The 24,644-nt window shown below is 32.3% G+C and overlaps 1 protein-coding gene and 2 long non-coding RNA genes across 4 annotated transcripts; 2 read left to right on the top strand and 1 right to left on the bottom strand.

Annotated features, from left to right (window-relative positions):
* Positions 1–2,894: 2,894 nt before the first annotated feature.
* Positions 2,895–7,136, top strand: LOC132036430 (uncharacterized). 2 transcript variants are annotated; one of them, XM_059426771.1, is made up of 5 exons: positions 2,895–3,094; positions 3,205–3,283; positions 4,882–5,900; positions 5,985–6,647; positions 6,784–7,136. In XM_059426771.1, exons 3-5 carry the CDS (start codon positions 4,890–4,892, stop codon positions 6,817–6,819), a joined length of 1,710 nt encoding a protein of 569 aa, XP_059282754.1. In that variant the 5' UTR covers positions 2,895–3,094; positions 3,205–3,283; positions 4,882–4,889; the 3' UTR covers positions 6,820–7,136. The 2 variants fall into 2 exon arrangements, with proteins under 2 accessions (XP_059282754.1, XP_059282753.1); XM_059426770.1 differs by having other exon boundaries at positions 4,877–5,900.
* Positions 7,137–8,270: 1,134 nt separating this feature from the next.
* On the bottom strand, positions 8,271–9,715 carry LOC132036920 (uncharacterized). The gene is made up of 2 exons (XR_009409709.1): positions 8,952–9,715; positions 8,271–8,856 (listed from the first exon to the last, which is right to left on the bottom strand). It is a non-coding gene; the product is annotated as an uncharacterized LOC132036920 (long non-coding RNA).
* A 1,911-nt stretch (positions 9,716–11,626) lies between these two features.
* Positions 11,627–14,930, top strand: LOC132037462 (uncharacterized). The gene is made up of 3 exons (XR_009409896.1): positions 11,627–11,680; positions 11,981–12,116; positions 14,558–14,930. It is a non-coding gene; the product is annotated as an uncharacterized LOC132037462 (long non-coding RNA).
* The last annotated feature ends 9,714 nt before the right edge of the window (positions 14,931–24,644 follow it).

The following is a 24,644-nucleotide window of genomic DNA, read 5'->3' as shown; positions in this document are numbered from 1 at the left end:
TTAAGCTGCTTATCCTTTTAAAATTCTTTTTTAATTTTTATGATTTTTTGAAATGATAAAAAGTGCTTCTAAGCACTTATTTTTAGGCTAAAAAAAATTAAAAAATAAGTCAAAAGCTAAAAATTAGGTATTCTTATCTTTATGACTTTTAGCTTATATACTATTTTTAAAAAGTCAATCCAAACACCCTCTTAGTTTTTGCCCTTTTGTATCTACGGTTTTTAAATTGTTGTCCTTGCGGGTCATTTATTTTCAGAAACTAAACTTTTGCCTCGCTCGACATAGGTTTTATAGGAATTAAATTATGCTTGTAATAGTTTTAGAATTTGATGTAGTGTACAATCGGAATTATACCTTTTGGGGCATATGCTATTTATCCTTTTTCGTGCATGTTTTTGTAGAATTTGATGTGTTTTTGATTATTTTTATATTGAGTTTTGAAAATTTTACTATTTCCGGCATAAGTTGCGGGAATGAAAAATAAATTTATCTTTACAAGAAAAAGTGATAAGCACGAAAATTCAAGACCACAAATTTGAGGGGAAAAAATTAAAGACCACCCGAGAAAAAAACAAATTTGAGGGCCATTTGTGCGAATCACCCGAGAAAATTAGAGTGAAAGGGCATTTATGAAACTTTCTTCCCTACACTAGCAAGAAAATTATATTCCTCATTTTTTGAAACTCTTTTTTTTAAAGATTTTTTTTGAAAAATATCTTAATTAATCAAAATAAAACATTAGAATTATTTTTCAGAAGATATTTTCTTCTTTACCGAACATGCTCCACTAAGAAGAAAAGTCTCCTTTTAATTGTTCCAAGTTCCCTTTATTAGTACTTCTTTTAGAGCCCACAACTCATTTTCTTTTACTTGTAGAAGCTATGAAGAAAATGATTGGTATTTTTTGTCCACGAAAGTGACAATCCTTTCTAATATAACATATTTTTCTTTTCTTTTTTTCCAAAAAAAAAAAAATATAGGATAATTTGTAGATGAAGAAATATCGAAAAGGTAAAGTAATGGGAATAATGTGTCTGGCTCAAACAGTTACTTCTGTCATTCCAATTTGGCAGTAGTACACCTTTTGCTTTGACACTAGTGATAAATCAAATGGAGAATTGAAAATATAAGATGAATAATATTTGTGGGGAAGCATTTATGATAACATTTTCTTTATTTTATTAAATAAGAATAAAGTTTTAGCCCCTTTTCAAAAAGGAAATAAAACAATATTATGGAAGGGGTATTTCAAACTATTTGCATAGATTACATCCTACTATCTTTTTTTTAATCGTATTAAATGTATAATACTTGCGACAATTCAAAAGGAGAAATAAATTAATCAGTATTTTGGAAGGAGTATTTTCAAAATATTTACAGGGAATCGTTTTCCTTTTTTAGGATTGACGGGATTTTGGTCTTCCCCTAGATACTAGATTTAATTCTCAAGTAAATTAACCATTGATTGCTAAATAAGGAAACCAAATTATTGAATTTTTATTTTTCCATTGTTAATATCATAGCAGCAAAAATACTCTATGATATTAATATGTGCATTGCAAATATTGCAAAAGTACAATAAACAAACATACTTTGCACATGCATCGCTTAACAGAACGATTCTTTTGCTATGTTATTGTCAATTTCCCTTTCTTGGGTGAAGTAAATTAAATCATTTAGTCAGAGGGTTAATCAATTTAAATGAGATCGATTAGAACCAGGATAATTAATGCTCTCACTAATAATAAGCATAGTACTTACGTACACCTTAACTCTCCCTAATTTTTGCCAGAAATCAAAATACAATGTATTAGGTATCATCATTTGAAATGCACCAAATTATTTCACTAGTCCAATTTAAAATTCAAGAAAAGAGCAGTTGCTCCGTTCCGTTTTGATTGTCAAGTATATTAAAAAAAAAAATCCTTTTATTATCCATTTAGCAAATGGAAAGATATATATATTTTTTAATTTTACATTTATCATTAAGTAACAATTTCTCAAACTAATGAGGTGTTTGGTAGGTTTTTGGCCGAAGAAAATATTTTTGGGGAGTAGCAAAAGACTTTTTCGAAGATATATATATATATATATATATATATATATATATATTAATTTTAAATACTTTTTTGAAAAGACTTTAAAAAAAAAAAAAAATAAACTTTTAGAAGAACAAACAGTTATAATTGAAGTATTAATAGTCAAATTTAAATTTTCAAGGTACCATTAATAAGCATAATTGAGTAAAATAAATAATTAATCAATACTTTCTTAAGAAGAATACAAAATGCAACACAGACAAATAAAATGGTACAAAGGAAGTAGATTAGTTAAAAAAAATTGACTGCATCGGGTGTTTACAATAAATCAATAAATGCATGATATTTGTCGCATACACTTAATCATGGTTAAGTTATGCATATCTTTACTGTATTAAATTGCTTAATCATGATAAGTTGAATTGATTTGGCGTAAACACTAAAGATAATAAATGGTAAAAATAGCATGTCATATCAACGGACATCGGATTAGTATGTATATAATTGTCGGGATGGCCCAAATAATTAGGAGCATAATTAGAAATTTAAAGTAAGCTAACTAATCATTTAATCTTTTACCCTTTATAGTGGAGCAAAAGATGATTTTTTGGCAAAAGGAAGGAGCCCCTTAATTATTAGAGAATGAGGTGTTGAAGAACCTAGAATAATACATGAATGATTATAAACCAATTATTCAAAGACAAGTTGGATGGGTCATAATAAAGTAAATAAAATTCTATTTCCCAAGATTTCACTCTTAAATGAATGACAATGATGCATGTGTATGACTATGACTTTTGAGGGGCCTAACCTCTATTTTAATAAATGCCATCACATGATCCAAAAACCCAGTGACCATAAGACTAAGTATAAAAAAATATCATCAGTAAATTAAACTAAGGAACGTAGTATTGATTCTCTTTAGCTAACTTCAAGTTGTTTCTTTGAATTTAAAAAACTATATTTGGTACAGTATTTGCTATAGTTTATAAGTGTTACAATAAACAATTTGAGTTTCTCTTAAGTTCTCAAGGAGAATCAAGAAATTAGTATATGTAAGTTTGGTTTAGTCCTTTATTCTTGTCTTTCTGTATTAACTCATCTCTGTCTTTTTTTCTCTCTCTTTTTTCTTTTTATAGATTTCTGATTCTTGGGTGTTTTACAGCTATGTATACATAGCATTTATGCTTATTCATTCAGCCAAGAAAGTCACTTTGCAGTTCAAGATCATCCATTTATCAGAGGTAGTATTAACTTCTCACTGTTTTATTCTTTTTTCTTGAAAAATGTATTACCATTGGTTTTCCTGTCTTGATTTCTTGAGGGGTTTGCTAATTTTGTTTAAGAGGTATTTCTTGGATTTTGGTATTGTTCAATTTCCATTTGGTGCTAAGAGTTCTTTATAAGTACAGGGAACTTCCAAGTTTTGATCTTTTTATTGTCTTGCAACTCAGGAAGAAAGAAGAGGGGGTGTGTGTGTGGGGGGGTGGGGGGGGGTTGGGTGGTTGGAAGGGGTCAAGGTTCTTTCATTTTTATTATTTTTTATTTTTTTGTGTGTGTGTTCTTGTGGTAGGTATGCTGCATGTAGAAATGGAGATTATTGGGTTTGGGAAAATGGGGTGATGCATTAAGGGAAAAAACATTTGAATTGATAAAAATGTTGGTTCAGATAACAAAACAGAGGGCAACTTCTATGAAGTTTAGTTCAATGGGATCTACAAGAATAAAAATTCCAAGTTAGGCTTGTGGAATGCATTTTTTTTTTTTTTTTTAAATTTAATCGGTAATTTTCAAAGTAAATGGAATTTCTATGGAGACACTGCTATGAATCTGCAGTCCTTTTACCTCGGAATCTTGTAACTATGAGCTTTTCCTTATGATTATCCAGAAATTTATCTCATTTTTTTCTTTCAAATCTTTCATTCATATTCAATTTGTGTGAGTCAATCCAAGTATATTAAAGTATGATATGGTTGGATCATGGATGTATATCTGATAGCATGGGCAGACCTAGGGGTTCATCCAAACCCCCCTTCGACTGAAAATTACTGTATGTATAAGGTCAAAATTATTTTATGTAAATATAGTAACTGTTGAATCCCTTTAATTTTTTCGTGTGTTTACTCTTTTATATTTTGAATCTCCTTAGAGAAAATCCTGACTCTGCATAGTCTTGTAGACAGGGAGATTGCTTTATTTAGGTTGGGTGAGGGGAGAGTCACAGCCTCACAGGTGTATAAATGAGTTTAGTTGGTTGTGGTCGAAATTTTAAGCTAGTGGCAGAAAACTCATGAAATACATGACAGATTTTGCTGTTAAGGCCCCACCTGTTAGCATCCTTGTCTAAATTTTGGTGCCAGTTGCCAGCACAAACTGGTGAATATGTGGGTCTGTAACAAGAGACATATGGTGTTTGCTTTGAGATCTTAGCCCCAAAATAAATAATCCTGTAAGCATTTAGAAAAAGGCTTTTTGATTAGATAACATAATGTAGTTGGTATTGCACTTATGTTAGGTTTCTCTTTTTTTTTTTTTTTTTTTTTTTTTTCAGGAGTATTTGTAGTCTAGTTAACGATGTTTATTCCGTCTTTAGATAACTATGAGATTTTGAAATCTAACGAACAGTTAGTTTGGCTTAAGAGATAAAATATTTAGTATTGGACCTAACATAATCTGCTGTTACAAGGAGTAACATCAGTTCGGAAAAATGTAGCAGCTGGTTTAGATATTGTTTTATTACTAAGTATCTTCTTGTTATTGTTAAGGGAAGTATCGTTCGTTATATTGTCCTTATTGTTGTATATAGCAGTAAGTGTGACTGATGGTTATATCTGCAGAATAGGTGTTTATATGTTGCAAAAGAATATCATGGAGGATAAGCAACTGAATTTGAATCAACCCTTTCTCTCAGTAAGACGAGCCTCTCCAACAGTGGCTTCTGGGAGAGACGAGACAAAAAAAACTGAATATTTTCTGCCCACGGTAACTCATCCTCCTCGTTACAAATCAGAACTGAAATCAGGCCCGGTGAGGAACCCAGGAGTTGTACCTTTCCGCTGGGAACAGAGCCCTGGAAAACCTAAGTATGAAAGCAAACGCCAAATTCGTGCTACCGAAAAACCGCCAATTGCCCCGAGACTTCCCCCAGGGAGGAAGCTGAAAGAAAACCAGGATTCTGATAAGTCTCATGAAACTCAAAATGCTCGAGATTCGACACCGAGCTGCATGAATTTGGACGAAAAGCCGAAAGAAATGAAACAGGATAAAGAAGAACGTGAATCGGAGAATGTTGATGAAGTCTATATGGATGCCCTCAACGAGCTTACAAGAACTGAATCGTTCTTTCTGAATTGTAGTGTAAGTGGCTTAAGTGGATTAGACGAACCAGAAGCAAAACCATCTGGTACTTCTTTAACAGATCCACAAGCTAGAGATTTCATGATTGATCGGTTTTTACCAGCAGCCAAGGCCATGGCTTCAGAAAAGACTTTAGAAACGCCTCCTCACTATGCTCCCAAGAAGCAACCAGCTGCTGTTCAGGAGCAACCGAGACAACTCAAGATGGTTGTAAATGGGGATAAACGGCCTCAACTGCGTTACGGACCTAGTTTTGCACTTCGTTATTCCCAAGCTCATGATAATTATGAAGAAGAAGAAGAAAGTGATGATGACAGTTGTTATGATGGAAATCTACCTTATAAAGTTTGTGGATTATTGCCTCGTTTTTGCTTGAAAAGTTCATTTTGTCTTATGAATCCTGTACCTGGAATGAGTGTTAGAACCAAAGTACCCATGTCTCCTGCTAGTAGAACACGGACAGGATCATCATCTACCACTTCCTGTAGCGGATCCGAGAATGAGGTATCAATTTCCACTGTCTTTCTTCCTGTCACTTCCATTGCTCTACTGCAGCCACCTATGTTGTGCTAACTTCCTCTCTTGCAGAAGTATACTCGCTTTCAAGAATTATTCGATTATCGGAACGATGCAAGCGAAGTGGATTTAGCAGCTCCTCTGGCAGAGAAAACTCTGCATGTAGATATTATACATAAGGTGGAATCTCCAATTATGAACTCATGTTCTCCTAAAGCAGAGAGACCACTTAACTTCCACGATAAGGACCATGAGACTCTTAAAAAGACAACAGAACAAAAGCCCTTGTTAGATTCTTCGCTTGGTTATGTAGCTAAGCCTGTGGATGGTAGAGCTTCAAAGACAAATACTCAAAAAGAAGTTTCCAATGGAGGGGAAATGATGGTTTCTGGACAAGCTCAAGATGGTTACAAGGATGCAGTCGCCTCAGTGAAACCCAAAAATGATGTTAAACGAAGTACCAAAAAGCAAACTGTAAGAAAAGAAATGTTGGAGAACTCATGCTTAATGAATTCAAATCTTCTTGCTCCCCCTCCTTTACCAAAATCTCCATCAGATTCATGGCTTTGCCGTACTTTGCCTTCACTTTCCACAAAAAATCCATCTTCGAGATCATATGTTGGGACAGGAATAAGTCCTAACAATCAATCTTGTAAGCCACTATCTAATGATCCCAAGTGGGAAACAATCGTTAAAACAACAAAGGGACATAAACAACATTTGCGGTATACAGAGGTAAATTCTCTTTCTCAGTGTTCAAGTTTGTGCACTTCTCTTCTCTTTCTCGGTATTCTGGGGGTAAGGCTGTTTGTCTGCTATATTTATGTGTAATCTTTTCTCTGTGTTTTAAAATTTATTTCCAATCTACCAGGAAATGATGGCATTGACACCTATACCAGAAGCTTAATAGAAGATGTATAGACTTTTCTGAATATGGCTGGTTGTTTCCCAATCTTTCCCCGTTTCCCGTGTAAATGAACTAGTTTCTCGGGGTAAATCAATCGGTACAATGGGTTGCAAGGTGGTGGAAAATATTCAGTTTTTGTCTGATTTTACACTTCTGTTGTCCAGTTATGATGGGTTTGTAACTGTAAGTTTTGTGCCCAATTCATATTATGTAATTACACCACGGAATAAAAGTCTTTGTACAGGTATGCGTGAGAGTAGACTTGAATCCCCTATATGATCGATTCATAATAAGAACATTTCTGGTTTCCATGTATACATTCTATCTTCTATGCACGTTAAGCTTACACCGCACCATTTCTGTATGTTGATCATACTCGTACAAGTTAACGTATCTTCCCGTGAAGAATATTTACGGTGTCTTGGCTATATTAGCTCCTGTAAATTGTAATTACATCCTGCAATCTCTATTTGTTTGTCATACTTTTTCCAAGTCAATGCAGCGTCGCACATAAAATCATTTTTATTTCTGTTTGGCTTTGTTAGCACACCGGTTGAACACTTGAACCTGTGTGGAAAACTTGAATGGTTACACGTACTTTAATTCTGATGTCTAATAAGACAATCTTCAAAGCTCATACAGAATTGGTCACTCCCATTTCAGGTCATTGGACGAGTGGATGAAACAGTAAATAGATATTTTAGATCTGGGTGTTTATATCAATTTACTTAGAACACTCTTGATACCTTATATATTTCCAACAATGTTCATGCAACAGTATTTTTAATCTACAGCCATTGACTGTCTTTTATTTAGATATCGTCCTAGGAATAAAAGTGTACTACCAGTGTGGGTGGAGCTAGAAGGGTGCAAAGAGGTTCATCTTTCGCAGAAAAATTATACTGTATATATAAGGTTAAAGTTATTTTTTTATGTATACCTTTTAATGTTTTGAACCCCCTATGAAAATTCTGGCTCCACCACTAACTTGCCGCGACTATAATTGTCCTATATCATGAAAAATTCTTTGCAACATTCTCACAAGACACCAATGCTGCGTCCTTAACAAATTCAGGAAACTGGAATTATCAGGAATCTCATATTATGGTCAGAACAATGAACTCCAAAGACACTACAGATTCAGTCAAAAATATCAGAGATTTTGTCCAGCTCTAAACATTTCTATTCTTGAGATCCTTATCAATCTTCATGGTCCATATTTTCAGATCTGGAAATCGTTCACTGAGATTTCCTAATGTTTCTGTAAGAAATCCGTCAAAATTTTGGTTGAAGATAGTACGGACGGTGCTCTTTTATAAGTCACACCATCTGCTAAACAAAGGAAACAACAAGCCAACGATCAAAGCCCCAATCAGTCAACCAAACCCCCAATTCCATTCCAACCACAATCAAATTCCTAAATTTCAAAAATTATCCACCCCAAGACACACTTACCAATCAAATTCCAACTATTACATCCTTAAACATATACATTAAAGTTTCAAACTAAAACATCCAAATACAATTCACACTACTATAGTTACAGTAAATTAGTAACATCCGAATTACATACAACAACAACATACCCCAGTGTAGTCCCGCAAGTGAGATCTGGGAACATCTGAATTGCATCAAAATAGTAATAATTGTTCGGAAAATTACAAGGACATGAAACTAGACATCAATTATCACCGGGTGCAGCATCTTTTACGGGCTCACTGTTATCAAAGTCGGTCTGTGGAGGAGGGGGCAAATGAAAACCTTTTTTCTGGACATAGTTCACCAGAAAATTCAACTGATACTTGAGGAGGTCAATATCTTTGTCAATGCGCTTGGTATGCGCTTCCAAAGCATTGTAAGACTTTTGTGTTACCTTCAATAGCCTTTGTGTTACTTCCAACTTCCTCTCCGTTGCCTCCAATTTCCTTCGTGTTGCCAACTCATCCTGATTCACGGAGGACTTTGAAGAAGAAGAAGCACCAGACAATCTTAGCGACTGACGGTTGAATGAACGCTCTGATGGTTTGCTTGGCCCATCTTGATTCTGCAAGAACAGCTATTATCATTTATTATATAGTATAAACAGTTTTTTTCTTTTCTACAGAAAATGAAATAAGAGGTTTGGATCTTACATATATTTGCTCAACATTTGGTTCAACCCGAAACTTTTTTCCATCCTTTTTCTTTCTATGGATCTCCGGGAAGGCCTCTTCATGAGACATAGGTCTCTCATAAGTCTTTTTATGCAAAAAAGAGAGAATATGAGTTCATTCGAAGTTCTAATGGATATAGTTAAAAACCAAGATAAATATATCAAATAAGTTACCAATTTCCTCTTAGTCCTCTTAGTGACTAAACCCTCAGCGTGCAATGAGCCACCCTTTTTAGATGCTCGGGCAGCCTTTGCCTGGGTGCTCTTCTTCTGAAAGGCCTCACTAGTACGAAAATTTTGAAAATTCACATACACACGATGATCAATCTCTTAATGAGCAGTCCACACATAATAATTATCTTTAAACCCCTTCTTATATAGATGAAGTTTAACACCCTCCGGCTTCTCGAAATTTAGGCACTTACACTTCGCACAAGGACACCTAATCAACCCGTCACTAAGAAATGGATAAAGCGATATTGCATAATCTATAAATCCATCAACCCCTTGTACAAACTCTTCCCTCATTCTCCTACTATTAGGATACTTCCTATTATACATCCATTTACGATGTTCCAGCTCCATCTACACAACCAAGGAAAAAAAAAAAAAGAAGAAGATAAATTCACTTCTTAAACTTTTCAAATAAAGCAATCTTTTAGATATTCTTAGATAAGGTGCAAGTTAAAATCTGAGAAGGAATAACCCTACTATTTTCTCTAATTTAGTGCTTCCACCCCTTTTTTTCTCATGCTTCAGATTTTTGTGGCCATGTTACTTGCTAGGCTTTTTATTATCCATTTTTTTTTTCAATAAAGCAATCTTTTAGATATTCTCAAAAATGCTAGTAATTATCTGTGACTAAAGCATTAAGTTGCAATACATCTCTAATTCATAAAAATTGAATATCTTGTGCCTTTATAGTAAAGTCAAATACAATTTTTTGGTGTATAAAGAATATATCCCCTACAATTTTTTAGCTTGAATACTTTACTCACTTCTAAACTATTTAGCCAACGTCAACTTTACAATATAAATTTCTCATCAACTAAATGAAATTGAAAAACTCAACAATTGTCACAAAGATAGCAAACAAACTGTAAATATCAATTCAAATAACTAACACAAATCAATTTTCTATTATTTTTAGTCATTTACTTTCACACAAAAAAAACTAAATCCTAACTCCACATGCTTAAACAGTAAATATATAATATATAGAATAAACAATAAACAAAAGCACCACGTATAAACTAAACCCAAAAATCTAAACATCTATATAAACAAAAAAACTAAAACAGATATCACCACTAAACTACCTAAACAATAAACTAGAGATAATGGTAAAAAAAACAATGAACTATCATTTCGTGAGTTTTCTATCTGAACTATCAGGTATGCGAGTTTTCCACCTGAACTATCACTAACTATTTATCAAAACACTCTTCAACCAGGGCGGAGCTAGGTAGTGGGTAAGGGGTTCAGAACCCCCTTTGATGAAAAAATTACCATTTATATATAAGGTTAAAATTATTTTTATGTTTAGATAGTAGATGTTGAACCCTTTAACTTCTTCATTTGTTTACTCTTTTATGAAAATCCTGCTCCGCCACTGACCCAACTATTAGTTGTTCCCACTCCTATCTGAACATGGTAATAGTTTAAGTGTGATTTTGACCAGTAACTCAATATAAACTGTAGTGAATACAGATCTATAAAAGGAAAAACTGGGTTTTTTTTTTTTTTTTTAAACAAAAAGAAAAGAAAGAAGAAAACTTACTTCAGTAACGGAGGTGAATGATAGTGGAGAAAGAGGAAGAAAGATAAAGAAAAGTGAAAGAGTGAAATAGTTTATGGGAATCTATATAAAAGAGGATAGTTTTAGGACAAAAATTAGTTAATTAGTTGATAGTTAGTTACAGTTTTAAAATTTAAATTTAAACTAGAAAATTCAAACAAAGAAAATTGTGAATAACTGATCGGTTTGTGAATTCTCTTCGAAATTTTAAAATTTGCATATTTTAACATTAAATTTTAAAGATTAAAAATAGATTCAACTTCCTTGAATATTACAGCATTTAACAATTTAAAAAAAAAATAACAACTGTCCCATGATCACCTCTTCTCAAAGAATTGATCGGTCAGCCACACCCATGACTTTCGCATTTGAAAGTCTTTCAGATATATAAAAAAAAATAAAAATAAAAAAATCCGGGGCTCTTAAATTGAAATAATAAATATATCATTTAAATAAAATTAAAACATAATTGAGGACACCCTCAGTAATGGGGAAGACACGTTTTGTCAACCGCTTCGCTTAAGGAATTTCAACTTCAAATTGAGGAAAATATGCGGGCCGCCTTCGCAACCTCATCAACAAAATCCCAATGCAAAAGCCAAAAAGAAAATGATTTACCCATTTCTGAATCTGAAGGTACCTAAAATCTCAACAACACAAATTGTAATTAGCAAAACGGACAGGGAACCTGGAAGAAAATGTTTTGGGTGATAATCGAGGGAAGAGGAATGTCCAACAACATTCATTCATATAAAAGATAAAATTCAAAAGTGGGTACAATTCAAGGGTTTTCTTTTGATTCCAAGCGATCCACGCGCGGGTCGCAGACACATAGATGTTAATTCAAGACATAAGCCTTTACAAGTATGCTTTCAGATGGGCTGATTGTGTTCTCTCAATCTACAACAAAGGTATCGTGCTAATTTTGATTTTAGTTTTATATGGGATCACACTGGGCATGTTGTTGTTGTGTTTTGGTTTACTATTGCTACAATGTGAACATAAAGAATTGCTACAATGTGAACATAAAGAAGAGTGAGAAATGATCAAAAGAAAAAGATCTCCTTTATATGGAATAAGAATCAGTTCTTTAACAATGCTCTCCAGTTTGTTGGTTCTCTTAACAAGAACATAAAGAAGTCCTCAGAACTTGGACATATTTTTGTTTAAAAAAAAATTAATGGCAACTATCTTTTGACTCTTGCCTACAGGCCATGTCCCTTGGTACCAGGGGAGAAAACGGTGGCTTTATGTCGATAGTTAGGGAGACAAACCAAGGGCACTGGATTGATGGAGGAGTGAACTGTGTCATTCGACTCTATTGGTGCTATAGAATGAAAAGACAAGGTAAATTTTCATCGGAAACCAATTGTCAAAAAAAGAAAAAAACTCAACTTTTTTCAATTTTATATTTTCTTTCTTTTTCTCGAGAGAGGACTAGACAGAGAATAGTTGAAGGAAGTCTGAGCCATCGTTCCACGTGATGATGAGTATGTTAGGTTCTAGAGTGATCAACTGTTGTTGTTGCTGAATGAAGTCCAATTTTCATTGACTACTTCATAAACTTTAATGATATATTTGTGAGCGCAAGATCTTTTGATAATGATATTACTGCTGGCTCTTTTTTTTTTTTTTTTTTTCTTAGAATGATATTAATCTCTATGCAAAAGTTAATTGGTTATACATATTCGTTAGGAAACTTTCTAAAAACTTTGGGCTTTGCTGCTTGGTCTCAAGTAATTTTGGGGTAAATGGGTTAGGATGATAGTTTTATTGCATCCTTTAGTCATATAGTTATGGAGGAACTATGGGAGAACGACAAATGCTATGTATCCTCAGGCCCAATATTCAGACAGAGAGAGAGAGTAAATTCCTTGAAATACTTATTTGAAGAATCATAAAATAGCTTTTCCTTTAGAAATTATGTAGTTTGAAATTTTGATTTCTGTTTAAGTTACACGTAATAACAATGAATTGTTTATTCCTGATGAAAGATGTTTGATTTTTAAAAGTTGTATTATCTATCTATCAAACTTCTTTACACAAGTGCAACCGTAGTTCCAAAGCAAATATACACTATTGTTACATCTCTCAAAACTTACTTGAGTTAAATTTTGAAACATTGCAGACGATATACATGGATGATTACATTTCCACTTATAAAGAAAAATCACAGTTTGATTTGTATGCTCATTAAGGAACGAGTGGTCATGAATTCATCAAATAGCCAATGTTGTAGAGTGAATTGTGAATGTAGAGTGAATTGTGAATGTAAGTGAATTTTGGACGAGGTAAGGAGTCTTCGATATTAGAGACCAAAATTTAGCTATATCTCCTGTATGGATGATAATAAAACAAGTCTGACGCTATATCTTCCTTGCTGCAACTTCTGTTGGCATGTGGGTGTCTGTACTTGCAAATGTTAAGTATAGAGTGCAGTAGTTGATTTCAGACAATGACTAATTCAATCATCAAAAAAACATCCTTTTCTCAATATGATGGTCCTTATTTAATCCAATGATTGTTGCATTAGTTTCATGTCACATTGCATTCGATTATATTCCATAGAACTCTACATTCAAGAATGTATTAAGCTCCTTGATTTTGAGGCTCACGATTTTGTAATGTGCTATTCCTACTCTGTCTACATTTCTCCATTATCTCTGCTGCTCTATTTTTCTTTTGTTCAAAGAAGGATCAAACTGACATCTTCACATAGTACTCTTGGAAAATTCTCTATGTTGAAGCAAATAATCTCCCCAAAATACACTAGCAAAGAGCTTTCCCTGTATAAATAGCTTAATTAAAAAGAGATCCTAGACATCACCATGGACTTTAAAGGTGAACAGGAACCTGTGCTGGCTCCAAATACTTGGTTGCACATAGAGAGTAAAGGCCTCTGGCAATGAGAACGTTTATCCAATTTATGCGTTAAAGAGGTATTGATTACAAGCTTATTAATATTGAAGCAAAATTAGTACATTGATTTCTCAGTAGACCTAATTAAATGTTGAGTTAGAGAGTAGTTGCTCTGCGACACGCTTTTTGTTTTTAAAATTCTGATGATCTATTTCTTGCGAGTTAAGGATATTATAGCTGAAATATTTTGTTTTAACGGTCTCGGGGTTTGCAAAAATTTACTGCAATTTGTTAAAGAGCATGAGGCTAATTGATTTGGTGTTGCACAGTGATGTTAGGGTTGTTGAACGTATTGACTTTGACCATCAGGTAAATTCTCTGATTTTGTTTCTTTTATTACGTCAAATTCATCTATTTGAAGTGTTATCTTTAAAAGTCTTGTGGCAGTAGTGTATTGTAAGTAAGGAAGTCCCGGTAAGAAAGTATTAAAGTGCAAGCATACGAGGGTTGGATCAAGCACTTCTGCCTTAAGAGAAATCAGTTGATTTCTAATTAAACACTGTGATATTTATCATACCGCATTAATTTATGAGCTTAAACTAGCAAAATCAAATCTCTTGCTCTTGCTACATTGTCAGATATTAATATTATTAGCTTGAAATCCTTCCATAATACTGTTAGTCACTTGAAGAGGAAAAGGGTCACCCATGGTCAGTTATTAGTCAGTTCTTCAAGTTTATGATGCCCGAAATCTTTTTTCGGAAGTCTTAATGTTACATTTTTTTGTCGTGTGAAAATACAAACATGCATTTCCTTTTTGTGATGTCTTCTTGTACTAATTTGCATGACTTAGTTTTATTTTGTCTGTTTTTACTACTAAAATCAGCTGGGGCAAATTGGACAGGATGAAAGGAAAGAAAGCCAAAGAGCTGAGAGAAGCAACAAAGGAGCTCGAGGTAAGCATTCATATGGTCAAAGCTCCTGATTCACCCAACAAGGAGCCATGTCGGACCTTGGAACTGAACGTCGAATACATAAAGCTGAGTTACATGTCAAAACAATACGATTTATATAGAAACCTTGCCGTCAATTTCATATCAAAAGTCCAACAAAAATCGTATGGAGGAGTAAACATTTCCTTTATTCTCAAATAACCACAACATAATTACTTTTAACAGATTTAAAATTTTGTTGGTGTGCTTAACATGTGACGGAATATAGTTAATTTTCAGAAAATTTTACAATCACTTGGTAAAGAAATTATTGAAGCACTTCATCCTGTGACGAATATAGTTAATTTGAATATTTATTGCTTGGTATATCATCTGCTTTCTACTCATTACGCAGTTTGTTTGATCTTTTCTTGAGGGATTGTTGATGCATTTCCACTGAACTTGTGTTGGTTTCTACTAGATTTAGATTAATGGAAATGTATAGAGAAGTAGTTTCAAGAATCCAGTTGCTTATAGTTCGCTGCAAAAACCATGAAATGAAGTTTGTATGTGACTCTAATATGCGCAGTCACATAAGCTCTTCACGAATAACGGTGATTTAATTGTATGTCAACAGCACAAGCCATATATTGATATTTACTGGCAGTCATACCAAAAGTCTTCAACCCAAAAAAAAAAAAAAAAAATGTCACCCTCAAAACTTATTGAACTTACTACTTGAAATGCAGTCAAAAAGTTCCTATTCCGTTGTAGCTTTTGATACGCAAGTTAAATTTCCGATGAAGCTGTAGGACAGTATTATTAAGGAGTACGGAGGAAATGATCTCTTGGCTCTTATAATTTGAATAGAAGAAAATGGACTTTTTAGATCTCTTATGTGTTTTTTTTCAGATCTCTTATGTGTAAAAAATGAAGATCTCTTGTGAAAGGGTCATAAAACTAAAAAAACATTGTAAAGGGTCATAATTTCATTTCTCAAAAGTAGTTTTTGGTATGAACCAATTTTTGGTCCGCTTGTCTTTATTATTTTCCACGCATGATATTTTATGTGATTAATTTACTTTGATACACTCCGCGCGTCGCGCGGGTACGTATACTAGTTTACATTACTATTAATCTTGGTGCTTTGCCTTGATTGTATCACTTTGGGTGTGTCCGGTACGGAGAAAAACATTTTCTTTTCTAATTTTCTCATGTTTGTTTGGTTAAAAATTTTAAAAAATATTTTTCTCAAAATTGTAAAAAATGACTTTCCTAATAAAAGTAGGGAAAACAAGTTCACAAGTTTATTCCACCAACCACCCTACCACCATCCAACCCAATCCCAACCACTCCCAACCCCCCACCCACGCCACCACGCCACCCCACCACCACTCCTCCGGCCCAAAAATAATTTTTTTTTGGTGACATTATTTTTGATTTTTTTCACCCCCCACCACCCCCCCCTCGGCAAAAAAAAAATTTTTTTTGAAAAAAGTTGACTTTTTTTTTGGAAAAAAAGTTTTGACATTATTTTTGATTTTTTTCACCCCCCACACAAACCCTGCACCTTAACCCCCCCCTCCCCTGGCAAAAAAATTATTTTTTTAAAAAAAAAAGTTGACTTTTTTTTGCACCCCGCCCGGCACCCCTACCCCCCCCCCCTCTCCGCAAAAAAATAAAAGCTTTTTATTTTGTGGAATGAACCATTTCCTTTCTTTTCGTGGAAAGAAATTATGTTCAAGTAAGAAAATATGTCAAAAAAATAATTTTGTGGAAGGGGGTGGGTGTATGGGTTACGGGAGTGGTTGGGGGTGGGGGTGCAAAAAACAAAAAAAAAAAAAATGGAGGGGGGGGGGGCGTAGGGGTGGGTGGTGGGAGCGGGGAGGGGGGGTGGGGGTTAGGGGGGTTGGAGTTGGTGAGGTTGGGGTGGGGTTAAAAAAATTTTTAAAAAAAATCAAAAGAAATTTTTTTTGGAGGAGGGGGTGTGGGGGCGTAGGTGGGGGCGTGGGAGTGGGGTGTGAGTGGGGTTGGGTTGGAGTTGGTGAGGCTTCGATGAGTATTTTCCGGAAAACGTTTTCTATCAACCAAACGAACATGAGAAAATAAGTAAGAAATTCACTTATTTTCCACTACCCAAACGAATATGAGAAAATAAGTGGAAATGCACTTATTTTCTAGGAAAACATTTTCCTTAGAAAACATTTTCCTCCATACTGAACACACCCTTTATTTCCGGATGGAATTTTTGGCGGGTTTGGATTTTCTTACTCCCTCCATTATTTCAAAATAAGTAAAAATATTATTTATTCCTAAAGAGTAAGATGTATTTTTACTAATTTATCCTTAATAAATATTTTGAGTAGGCGTTTGGCCATGAAAACCAAATATTTTTCACTTTATTTGAAATTTTGAAGTTGGAGTTGAAGATGGAGTTGTGTTTGGTTATAGTTTTTGCAAAGAATATTTGATTATTTGAATGTAATGAAAGTGAAAAATACTGAAAATAAGGTTTTAGATGTTTCACAAAATTCAAATAGAACTTCATGTTGTATTTGTTTTTATGATCAAATGCTGATTTCCAAATAAGGTGAAAAAATATTCCGGAAAAAAATTTAAAAATTCTCATGACCAAACGGGTCCTAAAAAAGATGAAGTAGTTTTCCCTTTATTTAGAGAAGGATAAAATTGGTTAAACATCATTAATATCTTCTTAATTATGTGAAACACTATTTATTACGAAAGAAAATGAAAAGAAAAAAGCACAAGTTATTTTGAAATGGAGGGAGTGTTAAGATTAATTAACTATAACTACGCTAAACATATTGTACTATATATTCTGGATATAATTATTATATTTTAACTTTAAAATATAGTATGAAAATCCTAGACTTACATTTCTTGTATATTGGAAAAGAAAAACGGAAATTATAAATATAACTTTGCTTGAAATTTGAAAAGAGGATAATTCTTTTGTTGAAAATATTTGTTTACGCTTTTGATTAAAATAGAAAAAATATTTTTTGAGATGTTTGAATAAGAAATTAACACAATTTACTTAATAAGATGACTAAAATTTTTGTGTATGTGGCAAACTATTTTTATCTTCGAAGATCCCAAATATAATGACGTTTTTCCTATTTTTCTAAAATTATTTAAATAATAAAAATCCTACACATGAAACTTCATCTAACTAAAAGTAAATTTAAGATAATTTTAAAGTAGAGAATTAATGAACAAATCAAAATAATCAGAGGTCTCGGGTTTGGCCCCTGGGCATGGATTAAATTCTATTGGGGAGCGCTGTCTCCAAAATTGGCCCTGCAACGTGCTATCTAAATTTAACCGGGCTCCAATACGGATGTCGGACACCGTGAGAAACCCAAAAAAAAAAAAAAAAAACACTATTGGGAACAACTGTGACCTTCCAATTTAGTAAGCTGAAATGGTCAGTCATCACAACAAAAATGGCCAGAATAATGAATCCAATTCTCAGAGAAAGCTCTACGAAATTCGTCCACTTCTTAACACTTTCTCTTCTTCAATCCCTGAAAATCTACATTATTCAATATGACTGATTCTTTTAGAATGAATGGTCAAAGATTTCCACAAAAGTACTAGGATCTTGTAAGACGTAACGTGACTACTTGTTATATATTGGAAAACATTTCCATTAACGAGGGAAATTACATTATTTATATTACTACTATTTAGAAGAGGAGTTAAACTTTTCGTCGTCCGTTTGTGGACCCCCCCCCATAAAAAAAAAAAAAAAATTTTTTTAAATTTATATTAATCAAAAAAAAAAAAAAAAAGGTGAGCCCATATTAAACAACATCGAGTATTAAAAAAAGGAACTCACACATCCAAAATCGAGGAAAAAAAAATGACCCTATATTAACAAAATCAAGAATATTTAAGAGGGAGTTGGGGCATTTTTCGTCGTCCGTTTGTGGACCCCCCATAAAAAAAAAAAAAAAATTTTGGGCCCCATATTAATCAACCCTCTAAAAAAAAAAAAAAAAAAATTGTAAAAAAATTTTTTTTTTGGGCCCCATATTAATCAAGCCCTAAAAAAAAAAAAAACGTTATTAAACAACATCGAAAGATTAAAAAAAGCTGAACTCACCACATCCAAAATCAAGAAAAAAAAAAAGTGGACCCTATATTAACAAAATCACAATATTGAAAAAAAAAAGTGAATCCCATATTTAAAAAACAAACACCGTTAAAAAAAATGGGGTCCCATATTAAACACGATGCGTATTCGTAGCAAACACTAATATAACAAAGATTTAGATACAAGACAAACTACAATGTTATATTAATCGTATTTTCAACATAGTCTATATATATATATATATATATATATATATATATATATATATATATATATATATATATTTATAAAAATAGTGCAAACTAATAATGTCCAAAAGGATGGGCCCCATACTAAATAACACCAAGCAATATAAAAAATAAAAATAAAAAGGAAGAAACTATATAAAGCATGGGTTTAGACTACACGTTCATCGTCCGTTGTCCCTTAAAAAAAAAGGGGTGGGCCCCATACTAAATAACACCGAGCAAAAAAAATTGGAACTCACCATCTCCAAACTCATGGAAAAAAATAAAAGTGGACCCCATATTAATGAAATCAAGCAATATTAAAAAAAAAAATGAACCCCATATTAAAAAAATATAATATTAAAAAAAGAAGTGTAGACTTTTTATTCGTAGGCAAACACTAATATAATAAAGTTTTAGACACAAGAAAGACAAAACTACAATGTTATATTAATCGTGTTTTTAACATAATATATGTATATATATTATATGCATAAAAATAGTACAAACTAATAATGTCCAAAAAAAAAAAAAGTGCACTAAAAAAAGTGAAACTCACCACATCCAAAATCGTAGAAAAAAAAAGACCCCATATTAACAAAATCAAGCAATATTGAAAAAAAAAAGTGAATCCCATATTTAAAAAACAAACACTGTTAAAAAAAATGTGGGCCCCATATTAAACACGATGCGTATTCGTAGCAAACACTAATATAACAAAGATTAGATACGAAGACAAACTACAACGTTATATTAATCGTATTTTGAACATAAAGTATATATATATATATATATATATATATATATATATATATATATATGCAAAAATAATAGTGCAAACTAATAATGTCCCAAAAGGGGCGGCCCCATACTAAATAACACCAAGTAATATAAAAAATAAAAAATAAAAAAGGAAGAAACTATATAAAGCATGTTTAGACTCATGCTTCATCGTCCGTTGTCCCTAAAAAAAAAAAAGGGCCCCATACTAAATAACACCGAGCAAACAAAATTGAAACTCACCATCTCCAAACTCATGGAAAAAAATAAAGTGGACCCCATATTAATGAAATCAAGCAATATTAAAAAAAAAATTAACCCCATATTAAAAAAATATAATATTAAAAAAAAGAAGTGTAGACTTTTTATTCGTAGCAAACACTAATATAATAAAGTTTTAGATACAGAGCACAAACTACAATGTTATATTAATCGTGTTTTTAACATAATATATGTATATATATTATATGCATAAAAATAGTACAAACTAATAATGTCCAAAAAAAAAAAAGTGCACCCCATAAAGGGTGGACCCCATACTAAACAACATCAAGCAATATATATATATATATATAAAAAAAAAAAAAAAAAAGGGAACCCACCATCTCCAAACTCACGATAAAAAAAAGTGGACCCCATATTAACAAAATCAAGTATATAAAAAAATAAGTGAACCCATATTAAAAAATAATGTCAAAAAAAAAGTGCGTACTTTGTATTCGTAGTAAACACTAATATTATAAAGTTTTAGATACTAAAGTACAAACTACAATGTTATATTAATCGTATTTTGAACATAGTGTGTGTGTGTGTGTGTGTGTATATATATATGCATAAAAATAGTGCAAATTAATAATGTCCAAAAAAAAAAATGCACCCCATATTAAAAAATCAAACAATATTCATGTAATTTCCAAAGTATCTCATTGAGTCAATAATGATGATTCATTGCCACGTGCGTATCAATTCATTAGTGGGGACAACGAAATTGCTTTTCTTCAAAAGGTTAGGTAGTCAAACCATACAATTTTCTTTTCTTTTTTTATATTAGCCTCGAGATCTAATCTAGCTATTTAACCGTTGTATTTGCTATTCCGCCATGTCATTTATTTGTTAGGTTTACTAAAATAAATATACTTTAAAATATTTATATTTTAAAATAAGATAGAATTTAATTACTTTTTTATTTTTATTCTTACTCCAATAAATGTGAAAGAGATTAATGTCAGAGAAAAATATATATCAAATGAAAATCAAATAATGAATAAGGTAAATTAGTCAAATCATAATTCTAATCGATGTTTTCTTAAAAACCATGCAAAAGACAACATGACAAGTAAAATGAGCTAAAACCGAGAATATTTACCAAAAATTATAAAAATAGTATTTCTTAGTTTAAATAGAAAATCAATTTCTACTTTGTTTTGTTTTAAACATGTAAAATTAATTTAATAATTTAAATTAGAATTATCCAAATCAAAATTTGATAAAATATAATAAGTATTTTACACTTTTAAATTAATCGAATTAAAATTAAAAGTATCAATCGATGCTTAAATATTGCTATTGTTTTATCTCAAAGAGACGAAAATAGTTTCTTTTTAAACAAGTCTTTCTTTTTAAAAAATATTAATAAATTTGCCGATTTTATATTCGTAGCAACCATTAGTATAATAAAGTTTTAGATACGGAGCACAAACTACAATGTTATATTAATTGTGTTTTTGAACATATATATATATATATATATATATATAATCACCATTCAAAGACAACTATATACACATGATGCACATATAATCTAAAGTGTTATGCGCAAAGACGGGCATACAGACCGCTAGTACTATATATAAGCATGAGTTGGGGGATGGATCGTCGTCCGTCCCCAACTCATGTGTTAAAAAAAAAAAAAAAAAAAAGAGTGGATCCCATGTTAAAAAATCAAAAAAATATAAAAATGTTATGAAATATTAGAATAATATGGTGGATGTCCAACTCCTAAAGATTTAACTCCCACAACTCTTCTCCATGATGTATAGTTAATCCTCCATTACTTCCTCACCATTATGTGGTTATTACTCCCACACCTCCATGATCTCCCCCATAACTATCCCATGATGTCAATTGGTAAATGTCACCTTTAAGACATCCTTTGTAACTCTACCTCTATGTAATAGTATAAATAGAGGTATACTTGAAAACACTTGTACACACTTGATGCTTGGAAGAAATAAGAAATACTCTCCTCTCTTGTCTCTCTTTATCTCTCTAATTATGTTGCTTTCATCCTTTAATATTGTTACTCTTTTAGTTTGATTTTACAATACATTATCAGCACGAGTCTCTAACCTGTTGAGTTATGTATGTCTACGAAGTTGTTCTACATTGAACTGTTTTTCTCAAAGCTATGCTTCGCTCCTTCATCTGTTCTTAAAACCACTGTTTGTAACCACAAATTTTTAAGGATCAAAGAAAAATTATGTTTCCAAATTAGCAGAAAATGTGACACATATATGGATGTGCTATCATTTCCTTTACGTGATTGTCCAGTAGAAATTTTATATACTCTAAGATTGATATTATACTACTGTTCTTTAATTAAAGCTATTCTGGCATATAAACTAAGCAGAAACCAGAATATGATATCTCATACATATGCTGGTAAGTAAGTTCTCATCTAAAAGATTCTACTTTTATGACAATTATCAACCACAACTTGACAAGTTATCAGGCTATGTAATAGGTTGATTATTTATTAAATGTTTGGTTGTTTCCATTTCCCTGTCTGCTTGGCCCTTTGTCAACATATTCACATTGAAAGATTTAGGATTTTTAAGTGGCAGTAGATTATATAATCTACGGAAAGAATTCTTTATCAGTTATATATGTTTATTGATTTGTTGTCAATTACAAAGCTGATATTTGTTTAGTATACCTGGTAATACAAATATTAGTCTACCTATGAGTAAAAAATTTTCGTTGATAAATTTTCTCTCTATTTCGTTGATATAATTGAGACTGCTTATATAATATATGAGTAATAAGTATTTCTAATAATTGAGAGTGCATGAGTTACAATAGTGATAGCCAAAAGGATGCTATAACATCAAGATGATGAATAAATGCCAGATTGAGAGGTATGTTAATATCCACTATCTTCAATTAAATGTCTTTTACGTGTTAGTTTTCCGATCCAGAAAAAAAAAAGGCTAGTATTGACACCTTTTGATGTTTAATTTATTGATCTTGAAGTTTTATATTTTAATACAATTTCTGAACTTATGAGCATGACAATCTGTATAGATCTTTGTGTCTGGATAATCTTTCCTTCCAAAGAAATTATTGGTAAGTCTTCAAATAGTCAATTAGGATGTGTTAAATATTTTGTTCATTCAGTACATATGTAAATGGTTATATATTTTATAATCTTTGTTTATGTTTATAATCATAAAGTGGTAATATTTTTAAAAGGTTCGAGATTGATCTCACTGTACTTTGGCCTAGTATGTTATTGGTTGAGGGTAAGACGGTGGATTCAAGTCCTACCGCACCTTGAGGATAAGACATCGGGTTAAAGTCTCGGTGCACCATGATTATAAGATGTTTGGTTTGAGTCCCATCGATTTATGGCCTAACACGCCCTTATATGGATAAGACGTTGGGTTTGAGTCCCGATGCACAATATTAATGATATAGATGACTAAGGCAAAATAATGTGTATTTGATGAAAAAAATCATAAAGGCCGTTCCACTTGATATGCTCCATTCTGTGAGGGGAATGTGGTAGCAGTGCATAATAAGTCTGAAAGAAGATAAATGGTTAAATATGTGAATGAATGTGGGCGTGCCAATGGACGGAAATAATAATAACCATCATTGTGATGATTATAAAAGGAAGAACATTATGGGTTCTCAAAATGGTCTTAATAAAGGTGAAGGTGATTTTTGTCATCAATATGGTATGAAAGTTGGCTACGCGTTGTCGTGCGACCTAACTTGATGAAAATTTATAAATCCTCCGTCAAAGCAAAGGATACAATTTCAAAGTGATGTCGAGGTGGGTCTATGAACATGATAAAGACAATGGGCTTATAATGAAAATTTATGAAGCACGTATATATGACTATAGTCCATTCCCTTTTAATGTAATATTGTGACTTGTGATGAGCATCGTGAATGCTCGCCCATTTTGAAAGTGAAATGGATACATTATGGATAAGGACGTGCTCATGTATGGTTGGATAAATACTACAACTCTCCCCACAGAGGTTCGAAAAAAATAAAGAAATTTTATATTGGCATAAACGGTCATTGGTCACGTATTTTTAGTACGTCATAAATATTGTGGTATGCCTCGTCTTGAATTGCTGAAGGGTAATAGCCAGAAATAAATCTTGCATATAAAGGTTTTGACCATGACCATAATGACAATTACTCCCTAAAAGGAGATGTTCACCAAATGGATGGTATTATGAACTATGTGGTAGTACATAATTAATTAGGAGCTCTGGAAAAGCTAATATGTTATTACCCGAAGGAATGAAATTATCCATAATATTGGTGTTGTAGTAAGTCTCAAAAGAAACTTTTTAAGTTTCAAAGGCATTGACAAAATGAATTATATTGAGACTATAAATTATGGGAAGGTTTAATATCTTCATATTACTACAGACAAATGCTGGGAAACAAAATGTATGTGAAATGTTGCCCGTTTTTCCTTTGAATTTGTATCACATAAATATAAGCATGATGGAATCACATGCTATGGAGGTTGGCATGACCGGTTGACCATCCCGGTTCAAATGTGATGCGAAAATAATTGAGAATTCATGTGGTTATCTTTTGAAGAAATAAAGAGATTCTTCAAGAATTCTCTTGTGCTACTTGTTTTCATGATGACAAATTGATTAATTTACCAGCTAAGGTTGGGATTGTATCCCATGATTTTGGAACGTAT

The sequence above is a fragment of the Lycium ferocissimum genome, chromosome 11 (genome assembly GCF_029784015.1).
Source record: "Lycium ferocissimum isolate CSIRO_LF1 chromosome 11, AGI_CSIRO_Lferr_CH_V1, whole genome shotgun sequence".
Lineage (NCBI taxonomy): Eukaryota > Viridiplantae > Streptophyta > Magnoliopsida > Solanales > Solanaceae > Lycium > Lycium ferocissimum.
The sequence above is the reverse complement of the archived record's forward strand: the minus strand, read 5'-3'. Positions and strand labels throughout refer to the sequence as shown.